We start from the raw sequence: 19,545 nt of genomic DNA on the forward strand, positions 1-19,545 counted from the left end.
GTATTCATTAATCTTTTTACAGTTACAGAATAAGTGTTACTGCTTAAAGGCAGTGTTTGCATGCACACACACAAAAAGTTATTAAAATTTTTGGACAAGATTTTTTTTTGCTCCATAGTCTATTGAACATGTGATAGCATGAACCCTCTGAACCAACATGTAGTGAAATCTTGTAAACACTAAAACCAGAGTTGTCAGCTGTCACTCATCTTCTGAGACACTCACTCATACGTCATCTTCTCACCACTTCTTGCTCCTTTACTCTGTATACTTGGATGCCATATGCCACCTTATATATAACGCACAGACACAGGAGGCGGCATGATTTTTTTTTTAAATGTATGTTTTCTTTGTTAGCCTGGTAGAGGGCCTTTCTTATAGCTGCCGACCCAGCCAGCCACAGCTTGCTCTTCAGCCTTTTTGCTCCAATCATGATTTTCAGACCATTTTAGGGACATAGGTGACTGCAGCCCCCAGCGTACCGAAGTCCCAAAGGCATGTGTTATGGCTTTAAAGAAAGAAACTCTTATTTAGACAATTTGTACTTGGCTCCAAGATACAATACTAAAGAAAAGACTATTATAATCCACAGAAACTATAGAAACAAAACTAGGTTTGAGTATTTGCGCTCTTTTTTAACTTCTAAAATTTCTTGAAAGTAGCACTGCAAAGCTCAAGGGTGCAAGATGTGCCTTTTAGCCTAAAGGCAAATTAAATTAATAAAACAACTGTAAAAAAATAAATAATTAAAAGAAATGCATGTACAGAATTCTATAGCCTTCCCGATATAGCGTGTAGGAGATGCAAGAGCTGCTATACTGTATATAAGTGTATTAAACAGTGTGTTGAACACAATATGTTTTATGAGATTTTAATATCACCATTACTAGCTGACTATTATCTAAGCTCCAGTGAAGGAAAAAATTTAATATTTAACATAATTTTAGGAAAAAATGTATAACTGCCACTATACAATATTAATATGAAATCATTATGAATCCACTTGTTCCTTTAATCAAGCTCTGGAAGATTAAGGCTCTCACTTTACTACCCAATCAATTTATTTGCTGCAAATATGGCTGAGCCACTACAGCCATTTTCCTTCATTGCTTGGGGCCAGATTCACAGACCTGAACTAGGGTTACCCTTTAATTGAATCTCTGCACCCGCACAGGACACTTTCCTCACCCACAAGGGCTAAGAACCTTCCTTCCATACAAAACTAGATTGATGTTCCTTTTTATTCCAGTATATTGCTCAGACTGAAGTCAGAGCAAACTTTATAGATGTTAAAGAAATAAGCCCCCACATCATTTCATGCTTCTTCCTCCATTATTTTTTGTTGTTGTTGTGTACCCAATTTCATGTCTTTGCCACACACGTTTCATCAGGGGGCTGGACTCGATGACCTTTCAGGTCCCTTCCAGTTTTAGGAGATGGGATATCTCCATTAATTAATTCATTAATTAATCTAGGGAGAGTTTAAAGTTTTATTCCTGTGTAACTGAAGGCTTCTGTTCTTCCACTCTTTTGAGTTTGGAGTGGAGGCAGGAAGTATCTATCTAGTTTTAAGACAGCATTTATAACCACCCTAGGTTATGATCTCATAAGTCCTCACAAACTAACTATCTGCAGCCAGGCAGAAACCTGAAAGGAAAACACCGTGGTGCTGAAGAAAGTCATGCTGATTATTCAATAAGTGACTTTTTTCTGAATTATCATGAAACCAGTTCCTCAGAATGATGCTAGCAATGCTGACTTTTGGATGGCTTATAAAAACTTGACCACTTTTGTGCTTTGAAGATCCCAAGGAACTTTGTGTTAGAGGAGGTATGTTAATCATGGTGTCTTGACCAAATTCTAGTTGTGGATGTGGTAATGACATTTTTCTCAAATTCCTCCTGCAGCTTCTATTAATTGTGTCCCACCCTAAAGTATTGTGTAGTGTTGATGTGCATGCCATATTTAACCTCAGAGGGTGGCTGCAGTGTTGGATTAAGTGATTCGTAGGTATTTTTAGATCTCTCTAAGTTTGTAGAGCACTTGAGGATCTGTTAGAATGGCATGCACTACATTAAAGTAATGCATTACTATTATTGGGTTATTTTTATTTATGACGATCACACAATGTGGTCACAAAACGGGTTTATATCAGTAGACTTGAGATGATGCTCTGTGCCAAAAGATTATTAGTCTCCCTAAGCCTATACATTAGAATTCACTGTTTTCATAAGAAATATTTGTGTTCTATATATGGCCATGGAGGTGGCAGAGAAGATGAGCAGGCAGAACATGAGATTCTATAGTGAATGTATTGCACATTTAATTGTGTTCCAAGTTTCGTATCAGTCAGTGTCCTGAAATTGCAAAACTATACATTTTAACTAATCTAAGAAGATTGATAATCACAGACCTTCCACAACTGGCAACCCACAGAGGCCAGAATTCTTGAAGATGTAGATATGGCCCATGAGAGAAAGATAAGTGATCAACACTGACAGTGAAATAAAAGAAATATTAACATAGCAGAAGTAACAACAGGAAGAGGAACTGAGCTACCAGGCTCATGATCAAAAAGTCATCATAAATGAAGTGAAACACTGACAAGTTTAAGACTTTCATCATTCTATCTCCAAATGTGTACCAGAATGACACTTGTCAAGAAAAAAAATGAAAGAAACAACATCTAAGGTGCGAAGCACTTCAAATCACAGAATCCATCTGGAGATGCCAAAGATGAATACTGTGTTTAGTCAACATTTCCCATCAACCATATATTGACATCTGCTGTTGCTATACAGATCAACCCAGAATTAACGTAAAATTGCTGTATTGCTTAATAAATGTTGACTTATGCTGTCATTTTAACTGTATAACAAGGAAAGAGCAGTATTTAAGAAAAGCAGGTGTGGACACAATAAATGTTTTTTGAAACTGGTGTGGCCAGTGGCATAACTGAAGGAAAATATATGCAGGATGCTCAGAGTTTGGTAATGTACTTTTCTTTTCAGCTATAGATATAGTCACTCCTGCTACAAAAACACATTCAAATTGTCATCAATAAAAAGTTGATTGATTTTCACCTAATTTCAGCAATGCCATCCCTGAAATTAACATCAAGTTTAGTTTGGCAAGGGTCTGTTCATACATCTTGGACATGACTATACTGCATAAAAGGAATAATTGAATTGAAAATTAAATAAACATAATTGAAAACAAAATGTACCTTTTAAACAGGAAAAAGAGATTCCTGATAAACTTCCGTTGCTTAGTTCATAGCGGCATTGTTTTAAAAAAAATGCTAGAAAGGATTGAGCTGTAAAGTTAATTATATACAAAATGTACACATTAATGAACATAATTAAAAACGGACTTCAGCTGACCTCAAAAGGGAACAAAGGCTCTTCTCAAACTTCATAGGGTTTTATATTTGGCAAGAGTACAATATCTATGGTAATTAGACTTTCAGTACATTTGGATATGCTAATTGGCTCTAAGTTCTAATTAATTTCTTTATATAACTAAGAATGACATATCACTGAATGAATTTAATGTGTTTTTACAGCTGAACCTAGCAATTGGCACCATATTCTAAAATATTTTAGTATAGAATATGCAGGCTTTATCGAACGATTGGTTGTATTAACACTGTAAGGTGGTAATGATGCATCTTATGACAAAATGTATGCATCTAGGTAAATATTTTGAATTAAAACCCTTCATTGTGCTGTGGCTAGTAATGTGGTTTAACAAATACGATTTTCAACTGAATCAGATTGCTTGGTGAAGCTTACCAGAAAGGTAATGGTGTTGGGAGACTATAAACAAACATACTGCAATGTAATAGTAAGGGCACATCAACACAGATTGCTCAGCATTGCTCTAACTCTGCTCCCTTTGAAGCCAATGATAAAACTCCTGTTGACTTCAGTGGGAGCAGAAATGGGCCAATGCCAAGCATGTTCTCAGTCCAGGAGGGTATGGAAAAACATAAATCTTAAAGACGTTGATTAGGGGCTAGAGCTACAAAGGAGTATTATGTGTTGCAATACCTAATTCCTATGCACCCTCCTGCACAGTGGAATTCGCAGCCCCAAGTTAGACACCCTGGCTCCCCATGCATTGTATGGAAAGAGTTAGGCACCTAAGAAAGGGATTCTCAGAAGCTTAAGCTAGCCAATGGAAATCCCAAGGAGAAGGGCATTAATATCTAATGAATATTTAATTATTTATACAAAGTAAACAAATATTCTTTCTTTTTCTGCATCATCTATTACAGATCCTCCATGGACACTATAGTTTTCCGGTCAGATGATCTTTCCCTCAATCACCTTTAAATGAGACTTTTAGCTTAGTTAAATATGGTAACCGTTTCTTTATCAATGAACAATATGCGGTTTAATTAAAGCTAATGTAACTCTTTTTCTCAAAGTTCCACTAGAAAACATGTGCTGGAGCAAATGACATGCTAGAATTATGTTGACTACTATTTTCCCAATTAGTGTATCACTGGAAGTGAGGTGTAGGTATTGTTATAGTCATCTCACATTTTAAATCGTTAATTCAGAAGTCCTCACCCTTCTAAAGCAATTAATATCCTCCACTGCCCTGGATGATGTCATACACTGCACATGGTATTTAAAAGCAGAAATGGATATTCCTAATTTGCATTTTAAAAATGAATCTCTGGGCAAACCCCCTTTTGACTTTCCATCCCATTTTTTCTGGAAGGTTTTCTGTTGCTCCCATTTAAAGCTCCATAACAGGAATGACTGACAAAATGTTATGGACAATGAGGTGACAAATTGTATTTTATTTTTCAGCTTGGCTGCTGGAATCCTCTCACTGGTCTGAATGGGTCACTAACAGACAGAAAACTGGAGAATAACATGCGTGGGGTGGTTCTGCGTGTGGTGACTGTGCTGGTAAGAGATTCTGAGTGTTTTCCAGTTAGAGAAATGCTACTTTTCTCCTTTTTGCTTTCCACTGATAGGTTATTGACTAAGGGTGACTAAAACGGATTTTGAAAATGAATTACAAAGTTTAAAAAGAAACTAAAACATAGTCAACTGTCACAGAATTGAGTTTCTCCTTGTCAATACTGGATCAATGGGAATTTTCCACAAAATAATTATTTTACCAATAAAGTTCATTTGAAAGTTGGAATTAAAGACATTAAATACTGTTTCTTCCATAGGCACATACACATAGTAGGTTATTCAATCAACCTGTCTTAACTCAAAAGAACAACACAATCTTGCCTGCCAGCTAAGATTTCCTAGCTAAAACTCCAAATGATGCATAAGATATAGCTGCCTTTCAATTACTGTGCCAAACGGAGTGCAGTTTGACACAAATTACTGCACTCAGGAAAATATTAAAGATTGGCTTAGGGTGAATTATGTTAATTCAGTGAAATAACCTTCCTCTCAGGGTTCCCTGGGCCAAATTCTCCCTGTGCAGTGGCCACTGCATGTCAGACTGCTGGATCAAAGGAAGGCCTGAAGCTGGCCAAGGAGGGGTCATACCCAAATAGGGAGACAAGTTGGTGGCACAGAGCCCGCATAGAGGCTTCTGTACCCCGCACCCTCCTGGCCACTTGAATAGAAGAGTTGACCTGGGAAAAGGGGGTGTGAGCAGCGTTCTCTGCCTGAGATGTTTCAACCTAGTGTAGCCATTCAAAGCTGGGACTGGCCCAACAAAGACTCAGTCAAGATTCAGGGCAAGTACAAAGGTTATTTTAAGTCACCTTTGTAGTTACTACCTCCTCCTAGTTGTACCCACTTCTTGGTCATGAGTGAGGATTTGGACACTTATTTATAAATGAAGATACAGGGGTGGGTTTCTGTTATTTCCCTTGTAGATGTTGCCTTGTACAGAAAAAAATTCAGCTGGGCTAAGCTAGAGGGTGATATCAGGGAGTTAGGGGTACAATTAAAACACAAATTTTGCTTTTTGGGGTTTTATCCCATGACTGGTTAAAATCTAGCCTTTAGAAGATACTATAAATACGGTAGTCCCCTGTGCTTTTACTATTGTCTGCTTTGTTTAAGAGATTCATATATCCGACCATGGTTTAAAAAAAAATAGAATGAGTAGATCTAAAAAGACAAAGCAGTATTTATATGTTTTATACTTTGATGCTAATTGGATATTCCTCAAAGTAGTATCATAACAGCAATGGATGGCCTTTGTACTTTGCTTGGTATAAACTTAAATTGATTCAACATAATTTTCTTGCAACAGAAATGTTCAGCGAACATTCTCTATCAAAAGAAATTCAAATGAGTATCTTGTCTTTTTTTTCATCCCTAGTTATCATTTTAGTTAGCTTGCCAGGGAGCATTCTTATGTCAAACAATTATATTATGAACATTTAGCAACTTAGACACTAGTGTGGAAAAAAGAGTAATTACTCACACTGATAGTTTTGTATAAGCCAAAAAAGAAGGATATTTAAAGTTCAGCAACACATCACATGGAAGATTTAGTTCTGTCTCCACAGTCCCCACACAAACAAAGACCATTGGCTGATATTTGCATCCAGGGGGCAATTTCTATTTTGTGTTTGTGTTATTTTTAAAGCAATGTGTTTCCAAATACAACTGCAACTTGGTAGTATTTAAATTGTGCCATCATGCAAATTGATTAGTCCCTCGTTTTGTTAACTGTGTCTCTCTCTATATGAAGACTATAAACTAGAGGCAGGGGATGAGGAAGACACAAATGATCCCCATTGCCTTTATACAGTAAGACTTTCCTCTGTCTTTTAAGCAATTAGTAAGGCTTTGCATGCTTGGTCAGTGCAGTCTGATGGTTCGAGTCTTGCAACGCTGTCTGTGACCCAGAGTACCAGCTAAGGCTCATTATATTTTATACACCAAAGCACATATTTTCTAAGTTGGGTGCCTAAAGTTGGGCACCTAAATAGGGACTTCATTTTCAGAGGTGGTAGGAATCTGCAACTCTGATTGAAATAAATTAAATATTTCATCTGTTTGGATGATAAACATGAGTTATGCTGATGGATCCATTTTTGCTTGAATTCTAGAATTCATAAGAGGTGGAAAGGGCATTCTTATATAATTATTTCCCACTCACATACAAAAGTTTGGTGTAGAAAAGAAAAGATAAAAAAATCAATCAGACAACAAAATGGAAAACTGAAGGAAGGCAAAAGAGATGGAAAATGCACTAATGGCAATTGTGCTAGTATTCTATCGTCGTCTCTTACCTCCTCTAACTTAGTGCTAGACTAATTTCTGTTGTTGCTGCCAATTGTATTGATGACATTATAAATTTAGGGCCTGGTCCTGCAAAGTTTTACTGTTGTGTGCCAGTGGATATGCTTGAGCAAGCAAAGTTTCACAGGATCTGGCCTTGATTGTGTCTGGGAATTAAAATTGATCTGTCATATTCTCTCTCTCTCTCTCACACACTCACACACACACTCACACACACACTCACACACACACTCACACACACACTCACACACACACACACACACACACACACACGTATATTGCTCTAGTTTTCAGGCATGGCTGTTGCTTGTTACTAATTTTAGCATGGTTCAGTTCAGTTAATATCTTTGGTTTACATCATTTATTGGGCGTGACTAATAACAATGATACAAAAATGTTAGCTTTTATGGGAAGGAAGGGGTGTGTTGGTATAATATTCTGGGGTTTGTAAGAACAAGTGCGAGGTGCCAGAAATAGAGCAAGCATGTTAAGTCACAGTTATTGGCAAAATATTGTGTCTTTGCTGTCAATGAAGAGCTCTTAAGCAGAACAAAGTCTTGATAATCTATAAAAGTCTCTCTTTTGGCTATGATATTTTCTTTCTGGGGCAGAAGTATAATTTTGTATTTGTCACCTGGAATGAAGTCTTGGTGCTGTTGAAGTCAGTGAGGACATGTCTACAATGCAATAAAACACTTGCATTTGCCCAGGTCAGCTGCGGGACTTGGACTGCAGGGCTATAAATTGTAGTGTAGGCATTTAGGCTCAGGCGGGAGCCTGGGCTCTGGGACCCCACATGGGGAGAGGGTCACAGAGCCCAGGCTCCAGCCTGAGTCCGAACAGCTAAACTGCAATTTTATAACCCTGTAGTCCAAGCCCTGCGAGTCTGAGTCAGCTGACACAGGCCAGCCACAGGTATTTTATTGCAATGTAGGCGTACTCTGAGAGTTGAGCTATTGACTTCACTAAGGGCAGGATTTCACCCGCGCACTTCATCTAAAAGGAGGAAACTCCTTTGCTCGCTCTCTCTCTCATTCCTCTCAAGGGTGTTTCAAGCAGCAAAGGTTATAAATAGTGGTGTGGAACTTATTTAAGTTGTCAGTGGTTAATGATCTTAGCACTCAGACCTGTCAGGTTCTGAGCATCTTGGTCCTGATCCAGCAAAGAACTAAAACACATTCTTAAGTTTAAGTACTTGGGTAGTCCTACTGAAGTCAATGAGTTGCCTTAAATCCCTCTGGAGTGTTGTTTTTCCTTTTAAACTTTGATTTCAGTGATTCCACTATCTGACAGTAGTGGCAAATGAAAGTTTTGGAGGGGGTTTAGAGGAGGAATGTCAGAGGCTAGCTTTCTACGAACAGTACAATGCATGATACACGATCTAGTGATGGAACAGTGGTTGTGACTTGCAACAGATGTGCAATGTTCTGTTTCCTGACTGAAGCCAGAGAAAGGGACTTCCTGAGTATGAAGTACAAGTTGTGACTGTGCTGTAAAAAAGGGTTGTTGGAGTGGAGTAGATACTGTGGAGAATCTAAGGAGTTCTTGGATGAGCAGATTTTGGAAACCTCACTACCTCAGGTTCAAAGAAAGAAATGAACTGGCCACCAAGGAAACAGATAGAGGAAATGAGAGAGGAGGCTTGGCAATTGATAACCACCAGAGGCAAAAGGATGAGATGATGATCTACACAGCCAGAAGCAGATAAGGAATGGGCATACTGTGACTACCAAAGAGAAGAAAACCTGGAGCTACGAGCTTCTCACACAGCTAGAGGTTTCCAGTCATTACTAGGTCCTCAGTGTGGGAACTATGGAAGGAATCTCTGAAGATCTAGCTGGTTGAATGGAATGGAAAGGTGTGCAGAACACACCTGTGGGTCGCTGCTCAGCCCAAGCTATAAACAAAACAAATATGCCCACGAAGAGATCTCCAGTTGTCCCAGGGAGGCAGAGAATCCTTGTCAGGGATTCTATACTAAGAAGAATGAAAAGAACATTCTGCAAGACAAGCAGACAATAGGACAGTTTGCTGTCTTTCAGGAGCTTAGACACGAGATGTTATTCTAAGATTGAATAGGCTTAAAAAGTTCAAGTGGCTAGAAGTTGAAGTTTGACAAATTCTGACTAGAAATAAGGTAAATTTTTAACAATGAGGATAGTTAACTATTAGAACAAGTTACCAAGGGTTGTGGTAGATTCTCACTAGAAATGTTTAAATCAAAATTTGATGTTTTTGTAAAAGATATACTCCAGTTCTAGGAATTAATTCAGGGAAGTTCTGTGGCCCGTGTTGTGGAGGATGTCCTAGAGGATCACAGTGGTCCATTCTGGCTATAAATCTAAGAATGAATCTCACCTCCTTCTGGATGAGTCTTCCCTCTCTTCCATTTTTATTGTGTTGAGGTTTTTTGGGGGAAGGGAGGAGGGGGTTAATTGTCATAGATTTTTGGCAGAACTTCACAGATTTCAACATCAAGACCAAACTGCACTTCTTATGAAATTAAAAACCCTGTTGTGAGGTGGGGACAAATAAATTTTTGCTGATTTCTGTCTCATCCATCGAATAAAATCTTTATTCATGCAGAGAAAGAGAAATATTTAGGAAATATTACAAAAAAGAATAGTTCCACCTTAGAACCAGTTAAAGTTACTCGGATATGGCTAATAATACACGGTCTCATTATTCTCCCATTTGCACATGCAGTTTTTATGACTAATAAACCAGAAAAAAGATGAAGTGATTACATGTAGATAAAACAATCATAATTAGAAGGTTCTCCTGAGAGGGCTCATGGATTAGGAGAAGATTAGATTAAAGACGGGGAAGATCGTGAAATATGCAAATGTAATTGCAAGTGCAAGGTTTATAAAAACGCACCCAGACAGTCCTCTTTTTGTTCATAAAATATCATTCTGAAAATTATTTATAATTAGGACAAATTCCTAAAATATAGAGGTTATCAAGCAACAGAGCTACAAGTACCCCATTACTCCTCCACCCATCTAATAATCTCTTCCCCCACATGATATACTCATCATAGAAAGAATTGATGCAGATACAAATCTATTTGTCTGAATGTGTTTCTGTCACTATGCAGCAGAGCTCTATGTAGGACTAATATAGAGCCCTATGGCTGGATTGGGATCTGTGGGTCCCACAGGACCCACTGCCATAATAGCAGGAGCGGGTAGGACTGGGATTAAAAAATAGTCCCGTGCAGAGCTCTACTATGCAGTGTACTCTAATAACATTTTCCTTTTGAGGCAAGTTCTTTGGATGAAATCCTGGCTCCACTGAAATCAATGGGAGTTTTGTCATTGACTTCAAAAGAGGCAGGATTTCACCTTTTGTGTTTTATTATGGAGAAAAGCCACAGTAGTGACTTGTGATAGCGTGTACAAACCCCATACTGGAGGGCAAGGGGTTAAAGAACAGCTCTGGGCCCAGGTGGCCCACCTGTAAAGGCTGCACAAGCTGGAAACAGGGCTTAAAACAGGAAGTGGAGCACCTCAGAGGGGGGCAGACAATGGAAGGGGAGAGCAGAGCACTGCTCTGAGCTCGGGGGGGGGGAGGGAAGTGCTGCCAAGGAGCTCATTACCCGAGACCAGACAATGCAGACCTGAGCAAACCTACAAAGGAGAGGCTGGTGACTGAGTGTCCAGGTCAGAGACTTTATTTGAAGTTCTTTAATCCCTCTGTGGGGAGAGGGAAACTTGGGTAGGAAGTGGTTTAGGGGGGCAGCTGCATAGCACCCCAAGATGCAGAGCATAGCTGTCCACCATTGGGCTCTGGACTGGAGCTCAGTGGAGAGAGTGAGCCTGGGCTCCTCTACCCACTCCAAGAAGACATGATGACCACAACAGGAGCCTTCACCCTGGGGGAGAACCCAGCCTGGGAAGGCCCAGATCCCAAGTCCCTGGGCTAAAGGAAAGGATTGGAATCCCTTGGGGGGCACCGAAGGACAGGACTATATTTACAATGGGAAGATGACCTGCCATACATCCCTGACCATTAGGTGGCACTGTTGATGGTGGTTCACCTTCTATATGCCTCCCTAGTTAAAACTCTAACACATTTTTTCATTCTGATCCTGATCAGTCCCACTCCCTCCAGCTCTCTGTACAAAGTTACTTTCTGTCTTGCATCTTGTGAATGGGTTCTGCTCAGATCTTACCCCGTCACGTATTGCCACCACCACCCAAGTAAAAGTTTCAGCTTAGCTAGAGAAATTGCTGTTGAATTATAGGGCTTTGACAAATTTCTGAAATGTATCGTATATGGCAGAACTCAAATACAGCTTAATATATTAACTTCAAACTTGCTTTAGACATGAATTCTCTCACACAAAACAAATGTCTAGGACTATTTTTACTTAGTGGTCAGTTTTTAAAATTTCTGTGTATATTAGAAGGACCATTGTTCATTTTATTATTTCCTTGAAAGATCTTGTGGAAGTTATATCTAATGTACAGTATCTCTGTGGAACTCCTAAATTCTGTGTAATAATAGCTACTTGTATAGTTCATAAAAATGTATTACCAGCCTTAGTTCCATTTTAAGGATTTTTCCCCTGTGAGAGTAAATAGATAATTTAATAATGAGGATCAGTACATGTAATTTAATTTCAGATGATCCAAAACTGTGGTCCATAAACCACTTGGTAGTTCTGGCTTCTTTTCCTCACTTTCAGATGCTAATCTGCAATTAAAGTCAGCTAAAATACATTGTGTTCTCTTAATGTCACTTTTTCATGTAATCAATTGCTGAACTTGTCACAGAGATGTTAGACAGTCAGGAATGGGATGAGATGTAGCCCATGTGTTAATGAATCGGAGGAGAGGTGCCCACATGATGATCGCTCTAAAGTAAAGGTGTTATTCGTGTTATGAAAAAGATTGAGAACCTCTGCTTTAAGGTATTGTAACATGGATAAAGAGTACAGTGGCCTTGTCTGGAGAATGTATATTTCATAACTACAACTATACAACGGTGGTGGTTTATACTTATGATTTTATAGAAACCGATTATAAGTACACACTGGAGTTAGATATGTTCAGTACTGGGTTAACCTGAAAATGCAGGCAGGAACAAGAAAAAAGAAAAGTAGCAACTAGAGAGAGAGAATGGTATGTTGCAATACATATCTGTGTATCATTCCCTGTTACTTATTACACATGTTAATTAGGTATAACTAGGTGGATTGAAAACTTTGTCCAATCGAATAACTCTGCAGGAACTAAAAAGAAAACAGACTATTGGGTTACACAGCTGTGAAAGAGATGAGGCAGTATTTGAGTGGCTTTCCATCTTCAAGCTGATTGTGAACAGGAAGAATTGTGTGTTGAAAGAGCAATCGGCAGAGTTAAGGAGTAGGCAGGGCCGGCTCTGGCATTTATGCCGCCCCAGGCAAAAAAGCCTCCCGCCACACCCCGACCCCGGCGGGCAGCGCAGCAGGGGAGGCCGCCGAGCCCGGCCGCGGGCCTGCTCTCCCCGACCGGCCGGAGCGCCGCGGGGAGGGCGGTGAGCCCGGCTGGGGCTCCGCTCTCCCCGGCAGCCAGAGCACCGCGGGGAGGGCAGTGAGCCCACCGCCGCTCCGCTCTCCCCGGCGGCTGGAGCGCTGGGGGGAGGGCGGCGAGCCCGCCGCGGCTCCGCTCTCCCTGGTGGCCGGAGCGCCGGGGGAGGGCGGCAAGCCCACTGCGGCTCCGCTCTCCCCGGCGGCCAGAGCACCGTGGGGAGGGCGGTGAGCCCACCGCCGCTCCGCTCTCCCCGGCGGCTGGAGCGCTGGGGGGAGGGCGGCGAGCCTGCCGCGGCTCCGCTCTCCCCGGCGGCTGGAGCGCTGGGGGGAGGGCGGCGAGCCTGCCGCGGCTCCGCTCTCCCTGGCGGCCGGAGCGCCAGGGGGAGGGCGGCAAGCCCACTGCGGCTCCCTCTTGGGCCGGAGCGTGGCGCCGGGCCGCCCCCTCCAGGGGCCGCCCCAAGCACATGCTTGGTGGACTGGTGCCTGGAGCCGGCCCTGGGATCAGGGTAGCAAAAGTTATAATCCACATCTTGGAGAATATCATTAGGTGTGAGAGAGTACGGTACTTGTTTCACAGGATTAAACACAGAAATGTACATGATGCAGATTTTTAAAATCCTTGTAGTCAATGCTTTCATGGATAAGATAATGGCAGATAGTCCACCTTTTCAGACACCTTTTTGCACTTGCAGGTTTGGCGCATAAAACATTTATAATTTTTTATTTTTTTAAAATGTGTGGCATTCAGACAGAGAAAAGGAAACAGTAAGGTAGGAAGCCATGTCCCTGTTTCAAAAGCTGAGACTATCTTCAGGATTTGACCTCTACCACCGAGTTACACAAAATAACAAAAGTTCCTTTAAAGAAGTATAAAAAGAAGAAATAATCAAGTATTTAAGCATATCTAGGAGAACAAACAATGAGAAATGATGTAGAGTGAGAAATCATGGGCAAAAACAATGAAAGGAATCTGAAACAAAGAGCAATGGAGCAAGAAAAAATGCTGGATGCTTTAGGGAGAATGGGATAAATTTTTTATTACAATTATTACAGTATTCTATAATAAAAGCAGAAAAGCTGCTGTGTTCCCCCCTGCCCCCGCCCCACACACACACACACTTTTCCCATTCATTCCCCCATGTTGGCCAAACTCTTCTTTTTTTCTCCATGGTCTCTCCATAAAATGCTGCCCTCTATCCACATCCACTTTCATTCCCACATGCACCTCCCTTCATCCTTGCTCACCATGCCCCGATGTACCTTCTAAACACGTGTGGGTTTGGTGCCTAAAACATTTAGAAATGTTTATTTTCTTTAAGATATTTATGGCATTTATGAAACACAAGTTGAGTGGTATATACATGTTATCAGCATGACTGGCAATCACACACCACTATGAATTGATGATACTGCTTGTGGTAGAAATGTGGTAGGGGTGAGGCCTCTCTCAAACATGTTCTGTAATTGTAATATACATCTATTAGTCAAAAGATAGTGAAGTGTGTGCATGGGGGGAATGTATGGATTATTTGATGGCGTGGTACAAAGGTTTTCAGTGCATGAGTTTGGGATGGCATGAAAGCAACAAGTCTGTTATGTTGATAACCCAAACAAGTGCCAATAAAACCTTTATACTATGTCATCCACAAACTTGGTTGCCCACCAAAACTGGTAAAGATAATTCATTTATTTCATGAGGGGATGCAAGGTCAGGTACTTTTAAATGGAGATCTCACTGACTCCTTTCCCATTTCAAAGGGAGTCAGACAAGACTGTGTCCTTGCCCCTGTACTGTTCAACCGCTTCTTCACCCAAGTTCTCAACCGTGCTACAAATGGGCTCAACAGAGTCCTATATATCAGATACAGACATGACGGCTCAGTCTTCAATCTTGCAAGGCTTAAAGCAAAAACAAAAGTAACAGAACTACTAATAAGAGAAGCACTCTTTGCAGATGGTTGTGCCCTCCTAGCACACACGAAGGGAGATCTCCAATGCATCATAGATCACTTGGCTGAAGCATCAAAATTGTTTGGCCTCACAATCAGCCTGGAGAAAACTGGTGTTGCACCAATCATCTTCACCACTCCGTGCTATATCCTCTAGCATATCCATTCGTGGAATCCAACTAAAGCAAGTTGACAGTTTTACTTGTCTTGGCAGCAACATCTCCAATGATGGATCTCTTGACAAAGAGATCACAAACAGGATACAGAAAGCTTCTCAGTCATTAGGAAAGCTACGTAACAATGTCCTGACAGACTACACACACTGTGTGACGGTGTGACATAATCTGTATATACGTATGTTGCAGAAGACTATTTTGGAAATATTTTAGAGGGGTTTTAAAATTTGTCTTGGGCCGATTCTTCATCTTCTAGTTGTGAAAAATACAAAATTCCCAAGGTAGCAACAAATCCCCACTTTTCTTGATGTTTCTCTCTCAGCTGTTCATGTCCATTTTAGAAGATTGGACAGGAAGATTTTTTTTTTTATCCAAACACAGGGAGAAAAATGTTCAGTGAAATGTCTGTAATTTATATTGACACTGGTAGATGATTTTATTCATCCACCAGTGAAATAAACACATCATGAAGATTGATACATGATACAGTGAGCTGGCTGTTTGCAATTCTTTCTAGTTACACCAGTCCTTGAGATGGACGCTGTCATTCTGTATGAAATACACATTATGAGATTCACTACCTCTTAAGAGACAGTCTGCTGGAATGGAGTTTTCTCTAACCTTGCTGCTTTTCCTACCTGGAAACTGGAATCCAAATATCAAGTTCAGAGGATGGCAGGACATTTAGGAGATCAAGTATAAACTACCTTTTTTATGAATGTATTATCTGATTGTATATATTTAGAAAAATAGGGTTTGGCAATTTATAATTTAAGGAGGATAATAGAGCAGTAGGCATATAGAATGGCAGGATTGAGTATCTGTTGCACTAAAAAATGCTATATCTTTTAGAATTAAATATCTATTGGTGCAATGGCTGCAGTAGCAAAGCTTACTTTACCTTTTTACAGGTAAGCAAAGTATTACTAGTTATAGCAGTATTTCCTATTATAGATATTGCTTATATTTATATGGCCCCCATTACCTGAGGATTTCACAGTCTCTAATGTGTTTATCCTTACAGGACCTATGTGAGATAGAGAAGTGTCGTTATCCCCATTTTGCAGGTGGGAGACTGACTTTCCCAAGGTCACACAGGAAGTCAGTGGAAGTACAGGGAATTGAAGCTTCCCGTCTCAAGTCCTAGGCTAGTGCCATAATCACTGGACATTCTTCCTTTAGGGAAGGTCTGCTCAAATCAGTCATACCTTATCTATTGATAGAAAAGTTGTTTTAAAAAAAAACTGTGTGCACTATATTAAAAAGCCTGAATTATTTAGGCCTATATAATGACATACTCAGACACTATAAATGAGCTACCATCCATAGAAAAGGAGAATGGGAATTGGAAGATGTGAGTCAGTTTCTAACCCAGCTACTTACTAGTTTTGTCATTTGGAGGCAAGTCACTCCACTTTGCATCAGTTTCCCTTGTGACCCTATGCACGCCTGTATTCACACCTTGCACACTACTGCAATGATAATTGTATAGAATATGCCTTGTGAGGTATCATATGAAAGCTAATAACAGGCTGGTTATTAATATGATGATAAAAAGGTCTGTCCTAGACAAAGGAATGTGCGTTTATCTCCATTTACACATTGGCAGTAAACATAACAATCAAAATAAACCCCGGTGGGGGTTATCCTGTTCCTGAACTCGAAAGACAGAGACTTAACATGCGTCCTGCACCCCAGGGAGACACAGGAGATTGAATCCCAGGAGACCTACCTGACTAGTAAGACAAAGATTTCCCTTCGGGTATATAAGGAACAGAGCGAGACTCCATCTTTATCCTTCACCTCAGGACACAACGAAACCAAGCGATTTGATCTCTGTGATTGGTCCTGGCCAGTAAAAAGGTGGAAAGGAGACTATGGGTAAAAGAAACCATCTTGAGCAAAGACTTTATATTGCTAGATTGTTTTAGACATTTAGATGCTTGTTTTCACTTTTATTTGCTTGTAACCATCTCTATCTTTATTTCTGTTATGTGGTATCACTTAATCTACGCTCTTTTCTTAATAGACTTGTTTTGCTTTTATTATAAACCAATTCAGTGCTGTGTTTGGAGAGAGGGGTGCATTTACCCCAGTTAAGTTAATAAACTTTTTAACAGAGTATTTCAGAGTAGCAGCCGTGTTAGTCTGTATCCGCAAAAAGAACAGGAGTACTTGTGGCATCTTAGAGACTAACAAATTTATTTGAGCATAAGCTTTCGTGGGCTACATCCCACTTCTTCGGATGCATAGAATGGAACATATATTGAGGAGATATATATTGTGACAGACCCAGACCAGTGAGGTACAGGAGTCTGGTAGAGGGCAAATATACTGGTCACTGGATGAGTAGTTTTCTGTTCCCTGAGTGACCAGAGCAGGAGCTGTACTAGAGTAATCAGGAACCTGCTAGAACCAGTTAAGGCAGGTAGGCTAATTAGGACACATGGAGCCAATTAAGAAGGAGCTGCTAGAATCAATTAAGGCAGGCTAATCAGGGCACCTGGGTTTTAAAAAGGAGCTCACTTCAGTTTGTGGTGCGAGTGTGAGGAGCTGGGAGCAAGAGGTGCAAGGAGCTGAGAGTGAGAGGGTGTGCTGCTGGAGGACTGAGGAGCACAAGCATTATCAGACACCAGGAGGAAGGTCCTGTGGTCAGAATAAGGAAGGTGTTTGGAGGAGACCATGGGGAAGTAGCCCAGTAGCTATCATGCAGCTGTTACAGGAGGCACTATAGACAGTTGCAGTCCACAGGGCCCTGGGCTGGAACCCAGAGTAGAGGGCGGGCCTGGGTTCCCCCCAAACCTCCCAATTCACCTGGACTGTGGGTTCTTCCAGAGGGGAAGGTCTCTGGGCTGTCCCCTAACCCACATGGTGAATCTCTGAGGCAAGAAAATCCGCCAATAAGCACAGGACCCACCAAAATAGAGGAGGAACTTTGTCAGAATATACACACACATACAGAGAGCATGAACAGGTGGGAGTTGTCTTACCAACTCTGAGAGGCCAATTAAGTAAGAGAAAAAAACTTTTGAAGTGATAATCAAGATAGCCCAGTACAGACAGGTTGATAAGAAGTGTGAGAGTACTTACATGGGGAGATAGATTCAGTGTTTGTAATGGCTCAGCCATTCCCAGTCTTTATTCAAACCTAAATTGTTTGTGTATAATTTGCATATCAATTCGAGTTCAGCAGTTTCTCATTGGAGTCTGTTTTTGAAGCTATTCTGTTGTAAAATAGCCACCCACCGGTCTGTCATTGAATGACCAGACAGATTAAAGTATTCTCCCACTGCTTTTTGAGTATTATGATTCCTGATGTCAGATTTGTGTCCATTAATTTTTTTGCATGGAGACTGTCCGGTTAACGGAGTAGTAACTGTGAAGTTAATATCTTAATGCACTGTGTTAGAGGCTGGGCACTGCAGGGAAACATCTCTAAAGACCTGGGGGGCTGGAGTTCACTGATTGTTACCTGCTAAATGAAGTTTGGGCTGGGACAGCCTTGAGGAATTTGCTGGTGAAGAAGGAGGAACTCTTCCAGTCTAATGTTCCAGCCACATTGGGTTCTACAGGAACAAAGAACTGGAAGAATCTGGCTAGAAATCTGGCATGCCATGAGAAGGCAGCAAATCACCAGAGAGCATTCCATAGGTGGAAAGAGCTTGAGATGAGACTAAGGTTAACGGCCACCATAGATGATCAGCATCAAGAGAAGATTGCATCAGAGTCTCTTTACTGGCAAAATGTTCTGAAAAGGTTCATTGCCATTGTGAGAATGCTTGCAACCCAAAACCTAGCACTGCGTGGCACTTCAGATCAGCTGTACGTGCCAAACAATGGAAACTTCTTTAAAACTGTGGTGCTGATGGCTGAGTTTGATGCTGTACTCCAGGAGCATCTAAGAAGAGTCACCACGCAAGAAATGTACACACACCACTACCTTGGAAAAACAATTCAAAATGAGATCATACAGTTACTGGCAACAAAAGTCAAACAGAAGATTGTGGCAGATCTGAAGTCGGCAAGATATTTCTCTTTTGTTCTGGACTGCACACTTGACATCAGCCATATGGAACAAATGACTTTAATCGTGCATTTTATAACAACAACAGAACCTAGTGAAAATGTCCCTGCAATGGTGACTGTGAGAGAGCATTTTCTAGAATTTATTGACATTGATGATACTACAGGAGCTGGTATTACAAATGTGCTTCTTAAAAAGCTGGAAGATATGGGAATTGCGAGAGCTGACATGAGAGGTCAGGGCTATGATAATGGTGCCAACATGAGAGGAAAGAACAGAGGAGTGCAGACACAGATCCGAGAGTTAAACCCTCAAGCTTTTTTGGTCCTATGCAGTTCTCATTCATTGAACTTGGTGGTCAGTGATGCAGCATCAGCTTCTAGTGAGGCTGCTGAATTTTTTAATGTAATTCAAAGCATCTATGTATTTTTCTCTGCATCAACTCATCGATGGCAAATTTTGAAGCAACATCTAGTAACATCCTCTCTGACACTGAAAGCACTGAGTGCCACATGATGGGAAAGTCAAGTTGAGGCGATAAAGCCTATCAAACACCAAATTGGGAAGATAGATGATGGCATAATTGCCATTATGGAGGATAATGCTATGACAGGAACTGTTCGTGGGAGAACAG

General features: G+C 40.7%; 1 protein-coding gene across 1 annotated transcript in view; it reads left to right on the top strand.

Moving 5' to 3' along the window:
* GRID2 (glutamate ionotropic receptor delta type subunit 2) overlaps positions 1–19,545 on the top strand; it is a 1,011,959-nt gene that overhangs the window by 785,880 nt on the left and 206,534 nt on the right. Inside the window, exon 9 of the mRNA XM_054030820.1 lies at positions 4,824–4,925. Within this exon, the coding sequence (XP_053886795.1) occupies positions 4,824–4,925 (102 nt within the window). The remainder of the gene's footprint in view (positions 1–4,823; positions 4,926–19,545) is intronic.

This window comes from Malaclemys terrapin, chromosome 5 (assembly GCF_027887155.1).
Source record: "Malaclemys terrapin pileata isolate rMalTer1 chromosome 5, rMalTer1.hap1, whole genome shotgun sequence".
In the NCBI taxonomy this organism is placed as follows: Eukaryota; Metazoa; Chordata; order Testudines; family Emydidae; genus Malaclemys; species Malaclemys terrapin.